The following is a 23,967-nucleotide window of genomic DNA, read 5'->3' as shown; positions in this document are numbered from 1 at the left end:
GTTATTTTGTTTTTTTTTTGTGTTTTTTTTTTTAATTTTGTTATTTTTTGTTTGAAAGATAAATTTTATGATTTAAAATATTATTTTTATTTTATTATAATAATTTTAATATTTTAAATAGAATAAAAATATATATAATTATACAATTCTACCCATTTTCCAGAAAACGAACCAAACACCCAAAGACAGTTTTCTAGAATACATCCAAACACGGAAAATGAATTGATTTTCCGGAAAATGACTCATTTTTCAGAAAATATTTTTCAGAAGTCATTTCCCTGCTTTCCAAACACACCCTAAGTTTCAACAAAAAAATGTACCTTAATTCTCAACTGATAGAAGAACTTACGCACATTAAGCACAAAAACCACGTACTTTAAACACAGAAACTACGCACCTTAACTTTCAACAATATGGAAAGTGACCAAACTGTCACCGCGTTTTAAAAAAAAAATTCTTCAATCTGGACTGTTGATTTTGATTAGATCAATGGCTGAGATTAAACCCCATCTTTAACCTGAAGCATATTACCACACCTGATCCTTCATCTATATGTGTGTATTAAAGTTCCATATTTAATGCATGAATAATAACACTTTTATTCTTTTTCTTCCTCATTATTCAACTAACACTTAAATAATGGATATTTTCAAAAAAAAAAAAAAAAAACACTTAAATAATGGATGGATATTGCATCATTGTACCGATCTTGACTTAATGTAAGGACGCCTCTTGCCCTCTTACTAGGTAACATACAAACATAGTAAATAAATAATAGTAATAATAATTATATTTTTGAGATTTTAGTTTAAAAATTTAAAGAAGTTCAACATGTTAAAATTTTAGTTAAACACTAAAAAAATGATTGACTCACAGTTTATTAACATTAAAGAAAAAAATTCAATAATTTTATATTTTCACTAGGAATTAAATAGTTACGGTTTAATAAAAAAAATAAAGGGAAAAAAAATCCTTGAACTATTCTTAAAACTTTTGTGGTTTAGATACTACTTTGTAATGTATATAGACATCATTTTGTAATGTATATTTAGTTTGGTATAAAACTAGACTAGAATAATAATAATTGTCAATGAAAGTTGAATTTTAGTTGATAAACTGAACCGCCCAAATTACGATCCAAGAATACGAAGATTAAACCATTTAAACACAACATAGTAAAAGGGGCGTTCCGAGAATCGAACTCGGGACCTCTCGCACCCAAAGCGAGAATCATACCACTAGACCAAACGCCCATTTGGCTTTTCTAATGCTATTTAATTTATTAATTGACTATTCATACTAATGAAGGCTTTTCCAAATTGACAAAAAACTATTAAATTACATTACAGCTTTAATTTCACCAAAAAATAGTATTGAGTTTAAGATATTTATTGTGTAGTTTTTAGTCAAAACAATAAGATTTTATATTAAAAATATGATAGAGTTGTGTGCATATACCACAAAACTAATTCTCTAACAAAATGTGTACAACTTCACTTGATTAACAAAGGGAGTTGAGATGTGAGACAAAGGCATCATCCATCAATTTTTTTTTTAATAACTTAAGTTTCCTGATTTCTTTAAATTATATCTTAAATCCTATAAATTTGCTCCAGACCTATGAAGAGAAATCATTCATAAGATTTTAAATATAATATGTATGATGTGCAACAAAGCATTCACCAACCTTCAATCCTCCGAAGCATCTACAACCAACCACTATGCACATTCATAATTTGTCTTCCAATAATAACACTACTATCATTCCAATTCACCTCACTAATAGAACTATTTTATAAAATCTAATTAAAGACTATCTTAATTAAGATGAGAGTTGTAGAGAATTTTACTTGTATTTTTAGTTCTTATAAGTTTAATTAATTTATTCTATCTTGTATGAAACTTTTTTTAAATACAAATGGGACTCACCAGCTCATTTGATAGAAGGAGGTGGGGGTGGGATTGCAAAGTGTAAGAATGTGGGAATAGTCGAATTAGAGCAAAAATATGAAATGCAAAGACTAGTAGATAAAGCTAATGGTAAAGTTTATAGTGGACGACCTAAGCAAGTTCCTTTGCCTACTACTAGTTCATTATATTGCCTATGAATGAATCGGCTCAACAAATTCGATCTACCAAGTGCATTTAATAGTTTTAAAAGTTAGCCTGCACGAAGTTAGTTCACTAGTTCAATAGATAGTATTTAAGAGAAAAGATCAAAGTTCAAAACTCAGCAGCAACAGTATATATAGTGGAGGTTTTCCTTTTAATTTATCAAGAAATCCATACTACATTAATGCATTTTCATTCTCGGCTAATCATTCTTTGAGTGGCTATGTATACACCCTCAACGCGCCCCACTGCACTCTGCTGGTGTGCATTGCTACTGTTTATTTTTGTTAATCATTTGGTGAGGCCAACATTAAGAGACAAAAACTCACATTTCCTGCAAGAACCTTTGTCTTGTCTCTCCAATGCTCTCTCTCCCACATAGGATTAATAAAAGTTACAAAAACCTGTCCCAAAAACTCTATTGTGGTTGCTCTAAGAGCATCAGTAATAGTGAGTTTTTTGTGGTTTTTGACGAATTTTTGTATGTGTAATTAGGAAAGAGAATATGAGAGAATAAAGATCAGAGATAAAAGAAAATAGAAAAAGGGGAAAAAAAAAACAAAAAGGTTGCGAAACTGACAAGATGAAATAAACAAAATGATGAAATAAACGCGCCCGGTGGGCGTTTGCTCTGCGCTCAACGCGCAATAACTCTACTTCTTCTCTCTGACGCAATCACTGTTCCAAAAATTCATTTTTGCAGTTGAACCCAACTCATTCTCTCTCCTTCTCTTCCCTCCACATCACCTATCACTATTCCAAAAATCCCTAAAAAACCATTGTTATGGATGCTCTAATAACATTAATGTCACATCAGTAAAGTTAACCAATGATATTAATGTCACATAAATAAAGTTAATTAATCGATCAATTTTAATGTACTTTCTCTATATCAGTTGCAACCCAGTCAATCTATCGCTAGATCACAATTGATGCTATTCAAGTAGTTAAAAGCACTAAGCTACAAGGTACTTGTTCAAGCAGTAGATGCATTGATACATTTGTTGGAAGGACTTTTCAAAGGCATGAAAGAAGAGCTGAAGTATCTCTGGCTAAGTTCATAAAAATTCAAGTACTTGTTTCTCAAATATTTTCTATTATTTAGTTACCTTTACTAGGGGTGTAAACAAATCAAATAATTTTGATTCGATTCGTGATTCGAATTTGAATAGTTATATTCGAATTCGAATATTTCGAATACGAATCCGAATTCGAATACACATTTTGATTCGAATGTTATTCAAATCAAATACAAATCAGGATAGATTCGATTCGAATATTCGAATATTCGAATCGAATCTATCCTGATTTGTATTTGGATTTGAATAACATTCGAATCAAAATGTGTATAAAGGATCTAACTTCGCCTCTTCAACCAACTACTTCGCCCTCTTCTTGTCCTTCCCTTTTAACGGCAGACCACCCCGACGGTGGTAAGGAAGCACTACAACAAGGAGAGCAACTCAGCAAGGCAGGGCAGCAACTCCTCACAGCCACTGTCGTTCGGCGATGGCAACAATCTTCACGGCCGCGGCAATTTTTGTTATATTTTATCTTAATTTATTGAAAAATTTAGAAAAAACAAATATTACGAGTCATTTCGAATTCGAATATTCGAGTCGAATCGAATATATTCGAATAAATTGGTCGAATCGAATACGAATCGGAATTTAGGATTCGATCACTAAACGAATTTGAATTCGAATACTCATCAAAATAATCGAATTCGAATCGAATACTGAAGTATTTGACTCGATCCGATTCGTTTACACCCCTGACCCTTACCATTTAATTTTGAAGTTGTTTTTACTTTTATGTTTTTTATCTTTGCCAAGCTCCTCTCTTCTCGAAAATCTATACATTCCTAATCAGTGTATAGACAACTATCTCTCTTTCACAAATTGAAATTCGAAAAAAAATGAAGCACTTACAACACCTCTTCAAAAACCAAGAACTACGAGATTAACCCTTTTATTACGAGGTGTCGGAGGGATCATAGATCCGTGACGCGATCCCAGTCTCTGCCCAGATCATATCATGCACCCAAAAGAGTGGTTAAAAGCAATTTGGAGTGTAACAAACAAGCTATATATATTTATAAACTGTAAATATTTTTAAAGGTAGCATTACAACCCCAGGATCTAACATACAACAATACAAGGGATTGTAAATGACACAGGTAACTGATGGTTTTCACAACTATATATATATTGTGCTTATTTCAGATGGATACAGCCTATATACATGCATATAATATAGTGCTTTATTCAGACTGACTATCAACATAATTGTTAGTTATATTGCTCAGAGATCATGGTTCTCGACTGAACTCGATCTCTATCAAGCAGTAGTTGCATCACTTGGCAATGTGCTTGCACGTTTTGCCTCATAATCCTTTACAGCAGCCTTTATTGCATCCTCAGCAAGCATGCTACAGTGGAGTTTAACGGGAGGGAGAGAGAGATGTTTTGCAATTTCCCTGCAAATATTATTGAAATAACACCAAGGAATATATATTAGCATTACTCCTAAAATGTCTCTCTAAGAAATTGTGCGACTCTTAGGCATAAAGAGTATCAAAATATCAAGGAGTGCAAGACCACAATTGTAACTACTTATATTTGTAATGTATGGAGGCAGGAAAAAGGCACGAACGCAATGATGTATATAAACATGCAAACTAAAAGCAGCAAATGAATAAATAAGGTTATTACGGTAACCAAGACCTTGTGGTCTAGTGGCACCCGGTTGCACTCTCATATGAAAGGGGGTGGGTTTGAGCCTCAGTGGAGGCGATATTGACTCTTTGTGCTTCAGTAGGTTGAGAAAGTAGTTATGAACAGATATTGCATTGTAACAGAGTCAATAGTACTCAAAAAGGTTATTACGGTATAGAATACTAATGAAGAAAAGTGAATGTCATAAGGAAAAAATGAAAACTTACGTATTCTTGATGGATAGCACTTCCTCCATTTGCTTTCCCTTCACCCACTCTGTTGCTGAAAATGAGAAACACAAGGTTAGTAAACTGCTGTAACCAAAAAGGGCAATTGCTTGGTACAACTGAATAAGATCAACTGCAAAATAAGACCAAACTATTTTGATAGGCTCCTTAAAACAGCTTACGAAATTATGGTCAAAACAGCTATAAGCTCCCAAACACAGTTTGAAGAAATTAACATAAGTACTTATAATATAGATAAGCTAAAAATAAGTTCATCCAACTAAGCCTAAGAGGCTAAGACCAACACACTAGTAAAACACCCATTCAACTAATCATTAACCACCTAAACCTATTCACTAACCATGGCAGCCACATGGCAAATATACTCCATGAATGTTAAGAAAAGACTCATATGACTATCTAGCACAGTATCTTCTTCAAACAAAAATCTTCTAAATAAATCAAATTAGTGCCAAGTGTCAGTAAAACAAGCCTTCATTGTCAAAATGATTCCCTTCATTGCATAGACCACTCAAATCTTTTACTTGAATACTAGTTAACCCTCTGAATGCTTAACAGGCAGAATAATACTCAGCCACAACCTGCAGACCTATAGTTGGTATCATCTTGCAACCTTGAAGATGAAAACACAGTTACATCTTCTAAAGAAGTAGAATATCAAACCACCAATAAACAGTGGGCAAATTATACCATGGACCAAGCACCTTGGATTGTGGATTGTACAAACACATATAATATGTTAACTGCATATACATAATATGTTAATTATAGCAGTTACATAATTTATTAACAAAAAATACATAATATATTAAAGGATAAAGTACAAATAAGCCACTGAACTATTTAGGAAACAGCAATTAAGCCATCGAACTGGAATAACCCCAAATAAGCCATTGAACCCGGAAAAGGAGAGCAATTAACATTTATCAGGTTAACCCAACAATTGCTTAACATTTATCAGGTTAACCCAACAATTGCTTTTTTTACGGCTTATTTGGGGTTATTCGAATTTAGTGGCTTAATTGCTGTGTCCCAAATAGTTGTGACTTATTTGTACTTATATATTAATTGGGAGCACATAATCTGAATATCGTTTTGGATCGGGACCATGCTATAACAATTGTAAACAGTTTGCAAAATAAAATTTTACCATCAAAATGCATTCTCTTTTGGATAGACCACACAGAGTTTCGATTTGTATATACCAATGAAGACAAGATAACATTTTCACCAAAAACTGCCTATGGCCAAATCAATTTTCTGTTATAAATTCACATCAAATAAACAGGAAAAACAAAAGTATTCAAATTCAACCAAATAGGAATTTCAGAGGGTTAGGAAACAGACCAACAGATGAGGAAGCGATAGCGGAGCCACAGCCGAAGGTCTTGAAACAAGCGTCGACGATCTTTCCAGTCTCATCATCGACCTTAATCTGGAGCTTCATCACGTCGCCGCATGCCGGGGCGCCGACCAACCCCGTCCCGACCGTCGGGTCATTCTTGTCGAAGGAGCCAACGTTGCGGGGGTTGTTGTAGTAGTCCACCACCCTCTCGTGGTAGAGCCGCGGCAAACCCACCGCCCTTTCCGCCGCGATTCGCTGGGAACCCAGCCCTAGAACCCTGTTCGATAACTGCCTAAACATTTTTCTTCGATTTTTTTTTTCTCTTGATCCTTGATATTCGTTTTGATTGATTGCGTTTAGGGGAATGGAATAGAGAGTTTGAGGAATGTGAAAGTGGCGTATAAAATACGCCCGGGGTTTAGATAAGGCGGTGTGTGGCGGTGGACGGAGGTTCTGGTTATCTAATAGAGAGTGTGAAGGGATAGACAGAGACCTTGATGCCCGGCATCAAATGCAACCATATTCTCTCTTCTTTTGGCGGCAGACATGGGCTTTCCGGTGAAGGGTAAAAATATCAATTTAGACCATAGAAGTGTTCGGTAAATTGTGGATTCGTCAATTGTTCCATGTTTGGTTACTAGGCTTGTGCATCCGTGGATACGGATAGATCGGATTTTCAATCTGTCTATTCGATCTATTTTTTAATTAAGTTTTGGTCACGCGCCCCTTTATTTTTTTACACTATAGCTTATCGGATATTAAACTTCGGATTACGGTTATTTAAATTTGGATTTCAGTTTGTATTTGGATATTATTAAAGTAATTTAAAATGATTTTTTAAAGAAAAAGTTAATAAAAACTGAAACAAAATACTACTTTACTTTACAAATACTCTAATAAAGTTATTCAACGTCTTCTAGACAAAATACGTAAATAAGTAAAGAAAATAAAACATACAAGTTACAACTTACAAATTACAATCATAACACCCTTGTTCTGAAAAAATCCGCTAAACAAGAGCAAGCGGGGTCCATAGGATAGTCATAGTATAGTCTTCTCCTCTTTTCCAACGCAATAAAGTTACACAGAGTCTCAAAAATATCGTGAAATTCAATATTTGTTCATATAAGTCACATATAAGTAATTAGAGTTTTAAGATTTCTAAAAATTAACTTTGAATAGTGAAATTCGATATTTGTTCATATAAGTAATTATATTTCACGGCATCCAAGTTGAGAGAGATAAATTGAACAAGTATGGTCGTCCTCTGTTGGGATGTACTATTAAACCTAAATTGGGGTTATCTGCTTAGGACTGTTATAGTTACGGCCACCGTTCACCGGGGCTTCGGTCGCCGGCTCCCCTGTCATCAGGTCACCAACTTCCTTAACCTTCCGGCACTGGGCAGGCGTCAATAATACCATTGTCACTGTTACAGATGTACGGGGTCGCGTAGTTTCTTGGTCCTCCGCCGGGACTTCTGGATTCAAGGGAACAAGAAGAGGGAACACAGATTCGCTCGTTGAGACTTCATTCGATCTTGATAGATTTCTCAATACTAATTATACACTTAACACTTACAGAAACATATACAATAACAATTTTAGAACAAAAATCTAAGTTTAACTTCAACAAAATTCTAAGTAAAGCTTCGCTAGTCCAGTCTTAAATCTTTCAGCAATTAGCAGTTCTACACTTAACAGTTAACACTACTCTTCTTCCTATTAATATTAAAACTTAAAACAATATTAGACAAGTGTAACTAAGTAAACAACTAACTAGCCTTGTGGTCTAGTGTCACCCGGTTTATACTCCCACATGGAGCGCATGTACTCCTCCTTATCTCTAGGGTCTAGAATATTGGCAAAAAAAAATGACAAAATTCATTTTTTTTGGACCCCCTCAATATTTATCAAACTTGTTTTTCATTTGTTTCTTCATTGTCTGTTAAATAAATAAATACAGAAAGCATATAAAAAATTACAAATGAAAATAGAATCAAGCCAATCAAATCAAGCACAAATCAAATCAAATTAAAATTGTTTACCTTTGATGTCCCAGCCTTAGCTGTAACCATATCTTCCAGCATGCAACTCAAATTAGAGATCTCAGAGAAGAATGTGTTAGATGTGACATTAAGAGAACCAGATATTATCACTATCATTGATAAGCGCAAAAAATAGTTAGGAAAAGGGTCGAATTTATGACTTGAATGCAACGTTTTTATGTCCATTTGTGATCAATTCGTGCATAATAAGCTTTGATGTGTTCATTCTTGCAAAACTCTACCATATATTGTGTTTCGAAGCTATTCTCGTAGGACTAAACAAGACCCGAGGACAAAGAAAGAAACAACGAAGAAGCGAAGCAGATAGTAGACCCCCACGCCAGCTCCCACGCGTGGACCCTCTGCATGGGCGAGATCATTAAGGGCAAAATTGGGAATTAGCAATTTGGAAGACTATTTAAAGCAAACCCTAATTTTTGAGAGGGGGATCCTAATTTGTTAGATCTAATTTTCTTCTTCCCTTAGGGGATTTTTCCCATCTTTAGTTCTAGATTCTTAGATAGGGAATTATATTAGATCTAGAGTTTGTTTTGGGGAATTGAAGATTGAAGTGTAATATTGCTATCTCATAGATTGGTAATCTCTACTCTATCTTTACATTTCCATTAGTTTAATTGGAATTTCTATTTTAGTTCCTAATTGAGTTGATGCTTTCATTTGTTTTTATTCTTGCAATGATTAGCTAGCTTAGATTTGGAGATTGGATGTCTCAATCTAGTTATTGTGTTTGATTTGATGCAATTCTTCCATTGATTCTAGAAATGTTGATTTAGGGTTCTTACATCTTGTGTGGTTGATGCTTATCTTGATTTGCTTCTATTTCCGATTGGGATAGATAGTAAAGTTAGGGGAAGTATACATTGCACGATAGCGGGTCTATATGAGTCCTAATCGACCACATCCCCGCCCTTGGTTAGGAAAGACGAGGCCCGGGAGGAGTGGTAGACCAAGTGTTTGTTAAAATACCCCATCTAAATGAGAAACCAGGAGTCCAGAGTGTGACGTCACCCGGTGATGGTGCCGTGGGCTCTCTTGATCGAAACCTAGTTGCATTGTCTAGAATCCCCGTAGTGATATCAAACATGAGACCTAGATAGGACATCCATCTCCCTGCTTCCTTTAATTGTTTGTCTTAGTTTTTCCATTGCTTATCTCTTGCCTTATGCTCCTTTTGTTTGCTAGCAATTCTCGTTACTCTTGCATCTCAACATCCTAAATGCCAACACTTAATTCGATTCCAATTTGTCATCCTTGAGAACACGACACTCGGGGAACTTCTTCTCCATTTTACCTTCTTGTTCCATCTTTGCACCTCACCTAAAACGAAAACATCAAAATGGCGTCGTTGCCGGGGATGACAAACAGTATTTGAATTGTGTTTTGACATTTAGGAAGTTAATTGTAAGAGTTCTTGAATTGCTTTCTTTTTGCTTATTTTCTTCTCTTATGTTGTTACTTGATTGAGGAAGTGAGCATAGTTGTCTTTGTATATCTTGAGGTTCACTTGCAACTACTTTCAGTCGCTTGCACTGAGACTCGAACCCACTCCCTTTCATGTGAAAGTGGTTTTTATTCCCTCATTTAGGAAGTATGACTACATTTTATATACATTGTGACAGCATCTCATTTGAAAATTTTGAGGTTGAGCATCTTTCATGCTTATAGGTTATTATTTTCATCTTATGTTCAACAGTGGAATTTTAATATGGATGGACTGTTTATTTGTAAATTTATCTATAAAAAAAATCTCTGCTTCTACCTCTACAAATTATTACTACTTTTTAAAATGTAAAATGTCCTAAAACTTCAATTTCGATGCTTTTTGACATCTTTAATTACCTTATTCATCATGTACATTTTCTAAGATGTAATTGATGAATAGAATAACAATTGAACATTTCATGGTATTCAATAGTATTAATAATATATTCATGATAGGAAATGCTATAAAGTATATAGTATAGATTTATTAATTAATATTTATGGGTGATTCCCTTAGGGATTTGCATCCATTTACAAATCTCAAAAGAGTTTATCTAAAATCTAACAAACTCTTGAAGGAAGGAAAAATCTATGATATTCACAATTCGTTGTGCAAACCTCTCGCATGAGGTTTAAGTCGTGCGAGCACAAGTATATTATGAAAGCGAACAATGACACTTTTGATTAGTGTTACGGATCAAGATGAATCCGATTTTTCCAAACACATGTTTAAACTCAAGGATTTTGGGTCATTATTGAAGGCTCTCGGAGGTGTGGATAACAATCAGCTAATTGGTAACTGTTGGGTTGAGCTTTTCTCCTATGTGGTAAATAGCTCATGTTTGGACCAAGCTTTTTTGTATCCACTATATTTTTATTGGATCTCCATTTATCTTGAGCCCTAATTATTACAGTTGTTATATCGTGGACCATGGTAAAAAAAAAAAAAAAAAAAAAGGCACAGTTTCTTTAAGTAAAGAAACGGTTGCCATCACATATTAACGGAGCTCTGTAAATGAAACTACGGTTCATCTCAAATGATACTGCCTCAGCTCACATTTGTTTTTATATTATCAAATCAAACTGTAGTTATATCAAAATGAAACTGTAGTTGTGTTGAAAAGAAACTACAGTGTATATAAAATGAAACTGAATAACAGTTTCACATATTTGAGTGTATATTGTCCAATGAAACTGTAGTTATATGGAAATGATACTACAGTTGTGTTGAAAGGAAATTGTAGTGTATTATAAAAGAAACTGTAGTTGTGTTGAAAGGAAACTGCAGTGTATATAAAATGAAACTGAATAACAGTTTTACATATTTGAGTGTACAATGTCGAATGAAACTATAGTTATATCGAAAAGAAATTGTAGTTGTGTTGAAAGGAAACTGGAGTGTATATAAAATGACACTGAATATGTTATACACACAGTTACTTTCTGCGGAACGGCGTGAAATGGGTGTCGATTCTGCCGTTTCTTTTCATTAATCAAAACGACGTCGTTTTGATGCATGAACTACCATGCATTGTGGACCGCGGTCCACAGTAAAATTAGCGTAATTATTATTATTATTATTATATTATATATGTAATATAATTTTAGGGATTATATATATATATTATAATTAATTTATTAAGGAAAGTGAGTCAACTTTTCGGCTAAGGGTCCGTTTGGAAAGCATGAAAATGACTTCTGGAAAATATTTTCTCTAAAATGAGTCATTTCCTGGAAAATAGTTTCATTTCTAGTGTTTGAATGCATTATGGAAAACTGTCTTTCTGTATTTGGTTCATTTTCTAGATAATGGATAGAATTGTATAAGTAAATATTGTAATTATTTTATTTAAAATATAAAAAATTATAATAATATTAAAATAATGTTATTTATTAAAAATAGAATTTTTTTTTAAAAAAAAAAAACATAGCACAAGTACAGATTTTCGGCGAAAATTAACCTGTACTGATTTCTGCCGGTTTTCCACCTCCTTGGTCCACGGTCATGGGTGATATGGCTTGATTTTGGCTGAAATATGTGAAACGGCGCTTTTGGCAATTCCGGAAAATGACTTTTTCTTTGTCAACGGAAAACATTTTTCGTTGATCATATTTTCCGAACGTCGCCAAACACCGAAAACTCGAAAAACATTTTTCGAAAGTCATTTTACAAGTTATCAAATCCAAACAAGGAGAAAACCTTTTTGGCTAAAAGGAAACCCATTTCCTTTTTTCTCGTTGTTTCTCCATTCGGCAGGCTAAACGAAACAAATTTCCTTTTTTTCTTTGATTCATTCCCATTATATATATATATGAGTGATTATGGATGGAATATGGTGACCACACCAAAGAGGAGGTGAAGCGCAGTAAAACAAAATCATTTTTTCTTATTTCTCCACTATTTTTCGGTGACACGGCAATAGCGTGTTCGGCAGGTTTTGTCACACGTTTGATGGTTTTGTTGTGAGTTTGCCGAGGTGTGGTTTCTTCATCAAATACTTTTTGGACGTCAACTTGTTTGTTTCAGACAATTTTTTAGGTATTCTCGTAATATTTGTATTCTTTTCATCTTGTTCGTGGTAATTGAACAATTTAAGTACGAGTTAGTATTTCTTTTTAGACCTCAGAATTATAATAGAAGTCTTTGGCCTATAGTTGGTGTATTGATGATTTATAGATGTATGACTCATGTTGTAGTATGAAACTTTGTACCCAAGATTTGTTATAGTGGAAACTTTGTTGGTGGTGGTCCCGTGATTTTTTCCAGTAATTTTGAATTTTTCCACGTAAATCGTGTGTCTCTTGTCTTGACAATTATTTTGAGTTATTGTGTATTGTCTCGTATTTGTGTACCGTGTTGAGTTTGTAATTTTCATTGTCACAAGAAGTGAGATTTTTCGTTATTTGCATTTCTTTTTTAGGCAAAAACTTGTGTGAGACCGTCTCACCATGAGACAGGTCGGGTCGGGTCGGGTCAAGGTGCAAATGTAACACTTATATGCACAAATGTCATACTTATATGCTCAAATGTAATACTAATCAGGAATAAAATTTTTGTTAATTATAAGGGTAAATGTAATACTTTTAAGGGAAAATACAATACTTTTACATTTCGATTTAAAAGTATTACATTTTTCCTCAAAAGTATTATATTTGCCCTTATATGTAAAGGGCAATTGTCAACATTACTTATTATGAAAAATGTATTACATTTTCTCTTATAAGTAACAAAAATTGTATTTTTGATTAGTGTTATATTTGACTATATAAGTATGACATTTGCACATATAAGTATGACATTTGCATGGTGCTTTGACCCGACCCGACCCGTCTCACGAACAAGGATCCGTGAGACGGTCTCGACCCTCTTTTTTATATTCTAACAATTCATTTATAACTGCTAATTTAAAATGGTTTAGTTGGTTTTCGCAGGGTTTAACCGATTTAAATGTTCAAAGTGTGAATGGTACACTAGTGCACCTTTACTAAAACGTACATATTTGTGCTCTTTTCCTATTATCTTTCGACCAGAATTTGTTCCATCTCCACTAACGGAGCTTTTACTAAAACAGTGTTTCCCTAGTATGATGGCTACACATAATGGAGTGCAGTATGATGGCTACACAAGCCTTTAATATAATAATTTATAATAAAGTAAATGTTTAAATAATAAAATAATTTTTATTATTTTTAATTCAGTAATAAAAAATGATAGTAATCTGAATTCAATTCATAACATTGAATTAAAAAAACAAAAACAAAACAAAAAAAAAAAAAAAAAAACACAACATTGAAATTAACATATCTTAAGAGCCCTACTATGGGTTTTTTTCCTGACAATTTCTTCAACACCTACTCCCTTGTTGTTGTCCTCTATAACTTTTGCGGCGCACATTTGAGGGTTGTAAGGTAATTACCCTACTGGCTACTGTTCTGATGATGCTCTTCGGTTGGCACTGGATAAAGGTCACTTGCATAACACATTCTATAATAGTCTAAAGTAAACACGGCAGGCACAAAGGAGTCTGGGACATTTCTTCGGACAGGATTTCGGACAAGTATTGGTACGCTTGGGACCACTGGTCCTTTATAGCACTCATTGCCTTCTAGTAATCAGATTTTGTTACCACAACACCCACTTCCCAAATTAGTGATTTGAGCCTCTTGTTTCTGAACTTCGTCATTACATTACTGCAGATATGGCGTAGGCAGTGTCGGTGGTGCATGTGTGACGAGTGTAGTTGTGGCAACGCATTAAATGCGACATCAATGCATTGGTGCCTATCCGAAATTATGCATATGGACTCATGGTTTGGAAATACATGTGTTGCTAGTAATTGTAAAAACCAAGTCCAGCTATTATCGTTCTCAAAATCCACAATAGAGTATGCCCATGCCAATGGAAAAATTTCTTTGTTTCGATTCATACTTACAGCCAACAGTAAATGCCCTTTTTATTTACCATATAGATATATACCGTCTATGGTAATTACTGGAAGGCAATAACGAAAATCATCCTTCACAGTCCAAAATACATATTTGAACTCACAGTAATTAGGACCCCTTGTTGACCCTGTCGTTCGAAAGTCAATAACTAAGCCTGGATTCGCTCTCACTAGTGATTGCAAATATTTGGGCAAGTCATCGTACGACTTATCCCATTCGCCGTCAATATTTTGAATCGCTATTTCTTGGGCGTACCAATCTTTCTTGCACAACACAGTGATCCCGTACTTCTCTTTCACATCTACCTGGATATATATTCTTGACTTTATACCCAGGATCAAAAACTAATTTTTCTGCGAGTAAATCAATTATGAATTTGCTAGTACAATTGTGGTCATCGCCACCATAATCCACCCTACATGTGTGATTAGGGTTAAATTTTTTAATGATCAATTCGGCGCTCGTGCCACGCATTTTACTTGTTGACAAGGACCAAAAACATGGTTGCTCACCACCAGTGTTGTGCAAACAAATTGCCTTCCAACATTTGCGGTCATTGAATGTTGTTTTGAATTGCTTTCGTTTTACTATATTGTGCAAAGACACAGCTTTTTCAATTCCTCATTTGACATACGTACACCGATCTCTAGGGAGGTATTGTGTAACCCATTTGACATCGGGTTTCACTATGAATTACCTCGCCACCCCAGTATACTGAAACAATGGCATAGTCTTCAACATCTACATTGCAAAATATTAATGTGGTAAGTATGATAGATACATTATGATTTATATAAAAATAATTTACAGAAATTATTTGCACATATCCATCATATTTTGCAAGCACTTTAAGAAGAAGTTGGGGTAAATATTCGATTGAGTAGGTTGACTAATTGAATAGGTTTAGGAATACGAGTTTAAAGGAATAAAGGTCAAATACGCCACCAAACTACACACGAAACTGCCATTGAATTCAAAAACAATGCAATTGGGTCCCTGAACTACACAAATCCATGCAAATTAACCCAAAGTGACTTGTTTGACTTGATCTTCCGGTTACCAACTTTAAAATTAATATTTTAAAACAATTTTAAATAAAATAATTAATTAAAATTAAATTTAAAATTTAAAATTAAAAAAGGACCCAATTGACTTGTTCCTGTTTTTTTTTTAAATTAATTAATTAATTTAAAATTATTTTAAAATATTATGTTTAAAGTTGGTAACCGGAAGATCAAGTCAACAAGTCACTTTGGGTTAATTTGTATGAATTTGTGTAGTTCAGGGATCCAATTGCATTGTTTTTGAGTTCCATGGCCTAATTGCAGTTTCGTGTGTAATTCGGTGGCTTATTTGACCCTTATTCCGAGTTTAAATAATGTTGATGCATTCTCCATTTCAGATATATCAATTCATAATTATTTCATTCGGTGCATCCTCAGAGAATATATTCGATTTGTTCTTTAAAAAAAGGGGGAGAATATATTCGAAAGTGAATAATTTATTCATAGCTTTGTGCATGCTGGGAAAGTGAATAAATTTTTCACTTTCACAGCACAAAGCTGTGAGGATGTGCCACTCGTGACTGTACAGTACATCTTTTTTTTTTTTCTTTTTTTTTTTTCATTTTGTTTCGTTTTATTGTTTCACGAATCACGAGTCTCTTTTTTGTTTTTTTCGTTCCGTATGTAGGTGAGACTTTGTCTTCTCTGGACTCTGGTGAAGAAGAAACTGAAGAATGCAGGGAGAGAGAAACAATATATTTTAGGGAAAATTGTAATTTATACCTTTCTATAATATGCCAATTATTAATGTCACTCCTGAATTATTAGTGGTGTAAATATTTCTCCACAATTTTAAAAAACGGTACATATGTTGCCCCTCTCGTGGTGTAAATTAATATTGCCCATTCTTTGGTACGGGAGGAGTAATATGTGTACCATTTTTGATAATTGAAAGGTAACATTTATATTACTAATAATTCAGGGATGACATTGATAATTGACATATTATGGAGGGACAAAAATTATAATTTTTCTTATATTTTATTATTTATAGGGAATCTTTGGTGAAGCACATGGGAGGCTTTCAAAACATCCATTCCATTCCTGGGCAACCACAGAATTGACCCGTCTTCTTTTCCTATTTTCTTTTTGATAACAATAATCTCTCTCTCTCTTCTGATCATTCATTTCATCCTAATTCTTCCTCTCATCAACTTGCTAGAGAACAGAGACTCAAATGGCGTACGCTGCTGTAACTTCACTTAAAGGAACACTCCATCTACATTTCTTGCAATCACAACCACGCTTGCCTCTTCAACACAACCAAGAGATACTTAATTCTCTATGTGAAAATCTTGGTTTCTTGCAAGAAATTCTTGAGAAATCTGAGATCGCCTATGCCTATGATAATTCGGCGGTGAAACGTTTAGAGGCAAAGATGAGAGATGTAGCGTTCGAAGCTGAAGAAAGGATTGAGATGGAATTGAGTAGCATATATCTTCAATCAAGCAGTATAGAGGCTTGCCTCCTCAGGCTTCATGGAATCCTCAAGCAAGCAGTAAAACAGACTGATTACCTCAAGAAGAAGTTTATTAAGATTGCAAAGGGTTCATCAATCACTGAGGTTTCACTCCTTGCTGCTGTAACTTCGCTTAAAGAAACACTCCATCTACATTTCTTGCAATCACAACCACGCCTGCCTCTTATATATAAACGAAAGGTGGTCTCTCTCCATAGAAATCTTGGTTTCCTTCAAGAAAGTTTTGAGAAATCTGAGATCGCCTATGATGATGCAGGGGAGATGAATGATCTAGAGGCAGAGATGAGAGATGTGGCGTTAGAAGCTGAAAAAAGGATTGAGATGGAGTTGACTACCATTTATCTGGCAAAGGGTTGGATCAAGCATCTTGCTTGCCTACTCAGGCTTCATGGAATCTTCAATGAAGCTGTAAAACAGACTGATCACCTCAAGAGGAAGTTGATAAAGATTACAAGTGAAAAGCAGCTTGCAAAGGGTCCATCACAAGGTGAAAGGATCACTGACAACGTTTCATTCCTTGGTCAGATGGAACAAAGAGGACCATTCTTTGGTTCAACATCATCACAGCCTGATCTAGAACGCGAGAATAATATTACAGTGAGTAAATTTTCCATAAACGCTTCAATAAAGTTTGACAGTAGAATGGTCGGATGCAACGAGGAGTTCAAGATGATAATGGATCAGCTCACCCAACAATCAGCAAAGCAACTACAAGTTGTATCAATTGTAGGCATGGGCGGAATAGGCAAGACCACTTTAGCTCGAAAAGTCTATGAAGATCCATCAATTACTTCTCATTTTTACATCCGTGCATGGGTTACTGTATCTCAAAAGTATAACGTGGAACAAATACTCCAATGTGTTGTTGGTTGTGTTAATGCAGCATCAAATGACAACTTAGCAGAAAGTTTGCGGAAACACTTGATGGGTCAGAGATATTTGATAGTGATGGATGATATATGGAGCACTACTACTTGGGATAGTGTGCAAAGATGCTTTCCTGATAATAATAATGGAAGCCGTATACTATTGACCTCTCGACTAAGGGAGGTGGCTGAATATGTAAGTTCAGGTAACTTTACCATTAACATGCCTTTCTTAGATGCCCATGAAAGTTGGAATCTCTTCTGCAATGTGTTTGGTCAAACAAAATTTCTTTGGGTGTTTGAGGAAATTGGTAGAGACATAATGAAGAAATGTGAAGGATTACCTCTAGCTATTGTTGTAGTAGCTAGTCTTCTCTCTAAGACAGAGGCGGCAGTAGAGAAGTGGAATAATGTTGCAAAAAATGTGAGTAGATATGTAATTGGTGATTCTAATGATGCATGTTCCAGAATACTATATTTGAGTTACAACCAATTACCACACCACTTAAAAGCTTGTTTTCTATATTTTGGAGTTTTCCCTGAAGACTATGAGATCCATGTGAAGAAGTTGGTTAGGTTGTGGGCAGCTGAGGGATTTTTGAGGGCAGAGGACCATCAAAATATGGAGGAAGCAGCCATGGAATGCTTGCAAGATCTTGTTGATAGAAGTCTTGTTTTTGTTAGCAAACAGAGCTACAATGGGAAAACGAAGACAGTAAGAACACATGACTTGTTGCGTGATTTGTGTTTGAGAGAAGCTCGACATGAAAATCTCTTGAATATCATTGGAGAAGAAAAACTTCCACTTTACAAGAAGGAAATCTCTTGTCGTTGGATAAGTGCTACATTAGGGTTTCATCCACTTCCTTTGACAAAGTGCTTTCACAAATCACATTCCTTTCACTATCCTTATGCTTATTACTCAAGTGTGGAACGTCTATTTTCACACTTCAAACTACTAAGAGTAGTAGACATAGAGCGTATATATTCCCATGGATATGGGGAACTATATGCGCTTGCAAATCTCATTCATTTGAGATACTTTGCTTTGAGGTATTCAACAAATACAATTTCCGGCAAATATTTTCGTTTAGAGCTCTTTGAGCATTGGAATATGCAAAGCTTTATTGTTCATGGAGTTGATGCTACATTCGATTCCTTTGAGGCATCTGGAATTTGGAAAATGCCACTATTAAGGAATTTTTGCATTCAAGGGATTGTTTCATTGGGAACTTTGTCAGTTGTTCATAGAAACTTAGAGAGTATATCATGGTTGAATTCTAAGCTCTGTACAAAGGATTTGTTTACAAGGATTCCGAATTTAAAAAAATTGGGAATTTTTGATGGATACGATGAAAACAATCTAGATTGTTTTTATAATTTTGTGCATTTGGGGCAGCTTGAGGAGCTAAGCATCAGAAAGTGGCATAATCTCAACCATATTCCATGTATCGGCATCTCATGGGCAACTAATTTTTTACCAAATCTTAAGAAGCTCAAATTCTTCTTGACTAGTTTGGCATGGAGTGATATGAAGATTATTGGTATGTTGCCGAATCTAGAGGTTTTAAAACTGAAACGTGCTATTGCTCGCAAAGACACAATTTGGGAACCATCCGAGGAAGGGTTCCGTAAATTGAAAAGATTGGTAATTGAATATACATGTTTGGAACGTTGGAGTGCCATGGGTGACCATTTCCCTGTGCTTGAATGTTTAGAGTTACATAAATGCGATAATTTGCTAGAAATTCCTAGTGGTTTTGCGGATATCACCACACTAGCACTGATTCAGTTAAACGGGTGTTGGGATTCCGTTCTGACTTCAGCAAAGTTTATTCAAGAAGAGCAATACAACAACTATGGAAATGCCCTCCTTGTTCATTCGAAAAATATTAGGGTCTCTTTCTATCCCTCTAATATATTATATGTGTGACCATTTAACATGCACTTTATGCTACTTGAATTCTTCATGGCCATTCTATCTGTTTCCTCTCACTTCTATCTCATTTTTCTCTATCTCATATTTCCTCATCACCTATCTAACTGCTGTGTGTTCACCTTTTCTTTTTTACTTAATTTATGGATTGCAGAAGAAACGTGTAAACAACAAATAGGAAGAATGGGATGTGGAGGAAGAGAGTGATATATGTTTTGGTGGATTAGGCAGGGCAGGTATTTGAATTGGCACAATACTCTCTTGCAAATCATACTATTATATATTATATAATTTGGTAAACTGAAATGGCTTCTGCTTCTCAAAAAATAAAAAATAGCAAAATACATCATCTATATATGTTGATGAGGAGAATAATATTTTGATTGGATTGTGTATTGGTTGTTTGATATTCAGGATGATGCAACTGTATATAATAGTAGCATTATATTATATTTTGACAGTGAACCATTTTCCAGTAACAGGGTGGGTGGAGAGAGAGCAAATGGAGCAATTAAGCTAATTAGCTAAAAGTTTTTACATACAAGCTAAGAGAGAAGAAATGGAGTAAGTGTCTTTTATGAAGGCTCCAATCCTCGATCTTCTAATAATCATTCTTTTCTGCTTCTACTTAATTGTCTCTTCTATTATATTGATTCAACTTTTTTTTTCTACACAATCTCTTATATTTTGTAAACTATTCTGATCTGTTAAGGGAACTCTTCTGATCGATCTGATTCAAAGTCTCTTCTCGCCTTACTCATCTTCTATGAGATTGTTTGTTTATGTTCAGATGATTTTTTGGATAGATTATTAAGTCAATTACTATAACTGATGATTTTTTGAAAAAATTAACATGAAAATTAATATGGACCATTTACTTCGTTGATCTGATGGCTGTGTTTTATTTTCCTTTTAATGACTTCTTTTTATTTAATAAGTGTATTTTGAGTAATTTATATGGGTTTTTATTTGTAAATATTATATTTTCGATATGTTAGGCATATTTTTAAGGATAAACTTAATATAACTTTTGATTCTTTTCTGATTTATCATTAGGGTCTTCTATATTCTCTGTGATTCTGTGTCGATGGTGATTTCCTTCGACTATGTGTGTCGGCAAGGAAGAATGAAGCGATGGAGAACAGGGACAATGAGCGAGGACACCGTGATTTATTGTCTCGGCTGATGAGTGCCACCAATGAAAACGACAAGTTTTTGAACGACACATAAATATGTAACAACCTAGTTGGTCTTGTCGTTGCCAGCTCCAATAATACAAGCGCAACACTTTCCTTCACCATCAAATTTCTTGCTGAGATTCCATATATCTATGACAAGGTGTATTAGTGTATAAAGGTAATTAATTCATTAAGAGATCGAAGAATGTTCCGAGACTGAATTAGGATCTCGATTCATCGCTACTATCCTTCTAGACTTCCCCTGTCGCGATTCTGCCTGAGTCGAAGTAAAAACAAACGGAAAAGGGATGGCCGTTGTTGTAGTAGAAACGACTATCATTAGATGAATTCCCATTGCCGCTGAGGCAATTGCATCGAGGAAACCTGAGATTGACGAGCGCCTGGGTTTATTAGGGTTTTGTTTTAGATATTCTATTTTCATTATTTAATTGAAAAGTTAGGTCAAGTTTTGTACTTGTTCATCATGTTGCACAAAATCGATCTTTTGCTTTTGTTTTGTTTTTGCACACCACATATAACAGATGTGCATACAGTGTAATGGGTATCAAGTATGTGCTTTCGTATCATACTAAGTGCACATAAGAGTCTACATAAGTGTGCACATTCAATTTGTTTAGTGATCACGGCACAAAATAAAAAAGGGGGTAGTGCACACATGAATTTACCAAACTGCACACAGTTATACACAAAAATGGGCACATTTAAGTTTGTTCTCATATATCTTCTGCTGTTGATTGTCAAGTGTATGGGTTCCTATTCCGAACGAAGTAATATGCATACATAGAGACGAAGATGTGCACACGTTAACCCGAGCATTTCATGCACGCTCCATAGCGATAGTGCACACAAACTTATGTATTAATGCACATCAACTAAAAATATACAGAAGTAACAATACCTAGTAAGCACAAACGTTTATTGCACGCAAACTTATACACTGATGCACACAAACTTATATTATAATGTAGTATTATATTGCATGTTTGAAGCATATTAAAGTGCACACAATAGAGCATAAAGTGCACACACCACACTATCTCGACGCGATGACATACGAAACAAATCAAAGTCAACTAGTGAAATACGTACTGATAAAAAATCCCTTAATAAATAAATAAATTACTAAATAACTAATGCAAGCAAAATAAATTGATGTAGAGAATCCTATTCTACCATAAATACATTCCTAAAATCATGCAAAACATCCCAATTAAACAATTTCTCTTATTTTAATTGCTATTTTACATTCTGTTTTTGCGCTTATTAATTACTCTCTCTGTCCCATTTTACCTGTCCTACCATTCATTGGTCAAACCAACTATTTTTTCATTGCTTTTTTTTTAGTGATTTTTTATTATTTTTAAATTTAATTTTTTGTGTTTAATAGAACTTTTAATGTAGTTTCTAAATATATAAATTTTATAAATTAATGCTAAACTTAATATTATGAAAAACTGGATTAAAAATAACTTCAGTCAAGCCTCGTTAATCGACCCAGACAACCAAAATGAGACGGAGGTAGTACTTTAATTTCCTATTAATTAATTTTAATATTACCGAAAATATCTCATCCATCCAAATTTTTGATTGCTCAATTTAGTAGGTGACAGGATAATTGGGCAAGCAGCACCCGACCCGAATCACAAACAGGCAAGTGGACTCAGAAGTCAAACGGTCACTCGTTACACTTGAGGAGAGGAGTTATTATCAACAGCTCCACTGCCATTGAAGGCTCACCATCATTGAACAACCATTACAAGTCACAAAGAGTCGTTGTACTGTATAAGAGGAGCCCTGATGTAGTGGAGAAGGGGGACACTTTGTTTCTTACACACACAACATTACTAGACAACACTATTGTACTACTGATCATATTGAGATTAATAATACATTCCGGTAACAATACTTGCCGTCAGTAGGGGATCATGATGTTTATCCATTCACTTTTTTCTTCCTCCAATTAAATTTAAACACAAGTGGGAGTAAAAATTGGGAGTACATCAAATATTTTTCTGAAAAAAAATTCTACAAAAATTCTATTCTGATAGAGTCTATAAAAGTTAATAAATTTTTGAATACTAGTATACTTTTAAAGACAATAAAAGTCTGAATCGAATACCAGTATACTTTTAAAAAACTCTTTAAAAGTATGAATCGAATACCGATAGACTTATAAAGAGACTTTAAAGGTTTATAAAAATTTTAACTCAATACACCCCTTAGAAAAAAAGTATAATTGGTGACTAAAATTTTAGAATCATTTATCAAGATAAAAGAGTTCATTCCTCCTAATATAATATATTTAAAACTTAAAATAACACAATAAAAAATGTAATTTTAGTCATTCAATTATTCCTTAATAGTTATTTTAGTCTCTAACTTTTTCCTGTTGCAATATACACCACAACTCTTCAAAAAAGTTATGCACTATAATTTTAATCTCTAAAACAACAAAACTATTAAACTCAATTAAAATTTTACTTAGTACATGTGTATTTTATTACCTTTTAATATTCATTCTTTAATTATAATATTGTTTAGTCTCGATATTTCATTTGTAAAATAAATAACATGATTTTAACTGGGTTGTGTAAAGAAATAGGAAAAATGTACCACAATTGAAAAGAAAATATTTATGAAAGAAAGTTGTTAATTTTTTATTTTGTAGATTAAATATCAAAACTGACAATGTTATATAGAACAAATATAATAAAATTTTAAAATAAACATGTATTAAGTAAAATTTAATAGAATTTAATAGTTTTATTGTTCTAGATAGTATTGTCAAAATGGGCCGACCCGCCCTACAGCGGGCCTAATTTCTGGCGGGCTTTTGCAGGCCGGCCCGCGGACTGAGATTCATGCAACCCTAGCCCGCTTCAGGTGGGTTGACGGGCCCCATTGGTCGGCCCACGAACTTTTCTTTTTATTAGTTTCTTTCTGAATATATATATATATATATATATATATATATATATATATATATATATATATATATATATAT

General features: G+C 34.1%; 2 protein-coding genes and 1 non-coding gene across 6 annotated transcripts; 1 reads left to right on the top strand and 2 right to left on the bottom strand.

Annotated features, from left to right (window-relative positions):
- Positions 1–1,181: 1,181 nt before the first annotated feature.
- TRNAP-UGG lies at positions 1,182–1,253 on the bottom strand. The gene has a single exon. It is a non-coding gene; the product is annotated as a tRNA-Pro (tRNA).
- A 2,924-nt stretch (positions 1,254–4,177) lies between these two features.
- LOC115995734 (iron-sulfur cluster assembly protein 1-like) lies at positions 4,178–7,044 on the bottom strand. The gene is made up of 3 exons (XM_031234846.1): positions 6,425–7,044; positions 5,057–5,111; positions 4,178–4,591 (listed from the first exon to the last, which is right to left on the bottom strand). The coding sequence occupies exons 1-3, from the start codon at positions 6,720–6,722 to the stop codon at positions 4,453–4,455; spliced, it is 492 nt and encodes a 163-aa protein (XP_031090706.1). The 5' UTR covers positions 6,723–7,044; the 3' UTR covers positions 4,178–4,452.
- Positions 7,045–16,564: 9,520 nt separating this feature from the next.
- On the top strand, positions 16,565–21,529 carry LOC115995634 (putative late blight resistance protein homolog R1B-17). Of its 4 annotated transcripts, XM_031234734.1 has the most exons (5): positions 17,019–17,142; positions 17,219–19,725; positions 19,919–20,000; positions 20,241–20,328; positions 20,821–21,529. In XM_031234734.1, the coding sequence occupies exons 2-3, from the start codon at positions 17,224–17,226 to the stop codon at positions 19,940–19,942; spliced, it is 2,526 nt and encodes an 841-aa protein (XP_031090594.1). In that variant the 5' UTR covers positions 17,019–17,142; positions 17,219–17,223; the 3' UTR covers positions 19,943–20,000; positions 20,241–20,328; positions 20,821–21,529. The 4 variants fall into 4 exon arrangements, with proteins under 4 accessions (XP_031090593.1, XP_031090591.1, XP_031090592.1 ...); XM_031234733.1 differs by having other exon boundaries at positions 16,565–19,725; positions 20,247–20,328; XM_031234731.1 differs by having other exon boundaries at positions 16,565–19,725.
- Positions 21,530–23,967: the final 2,438 nt, after the last annotated feature.

The sequence above is a fragment of the Ipomoea triloba genome, chromosome 11, assembly GCF_003576645.1.
Source record: "Ipomoea triloba cultivar NCNSP0323 chromosome 11, ASM357664v1".
In the NCBI taxonomy this organism is placed as follows: domain Eukaryota; kingdom Viridiplantae; phylum Streptophyta; class Magnoliopsida; order Solanales; family Convolvulaceae; genus Ipomoea; species Ipomoea triloba.
The sequence above is the reverse complement of the archived record's forward strand: the minus strand, read 5'-3'. Positions and strand labels throughout refer to the sequence as shown.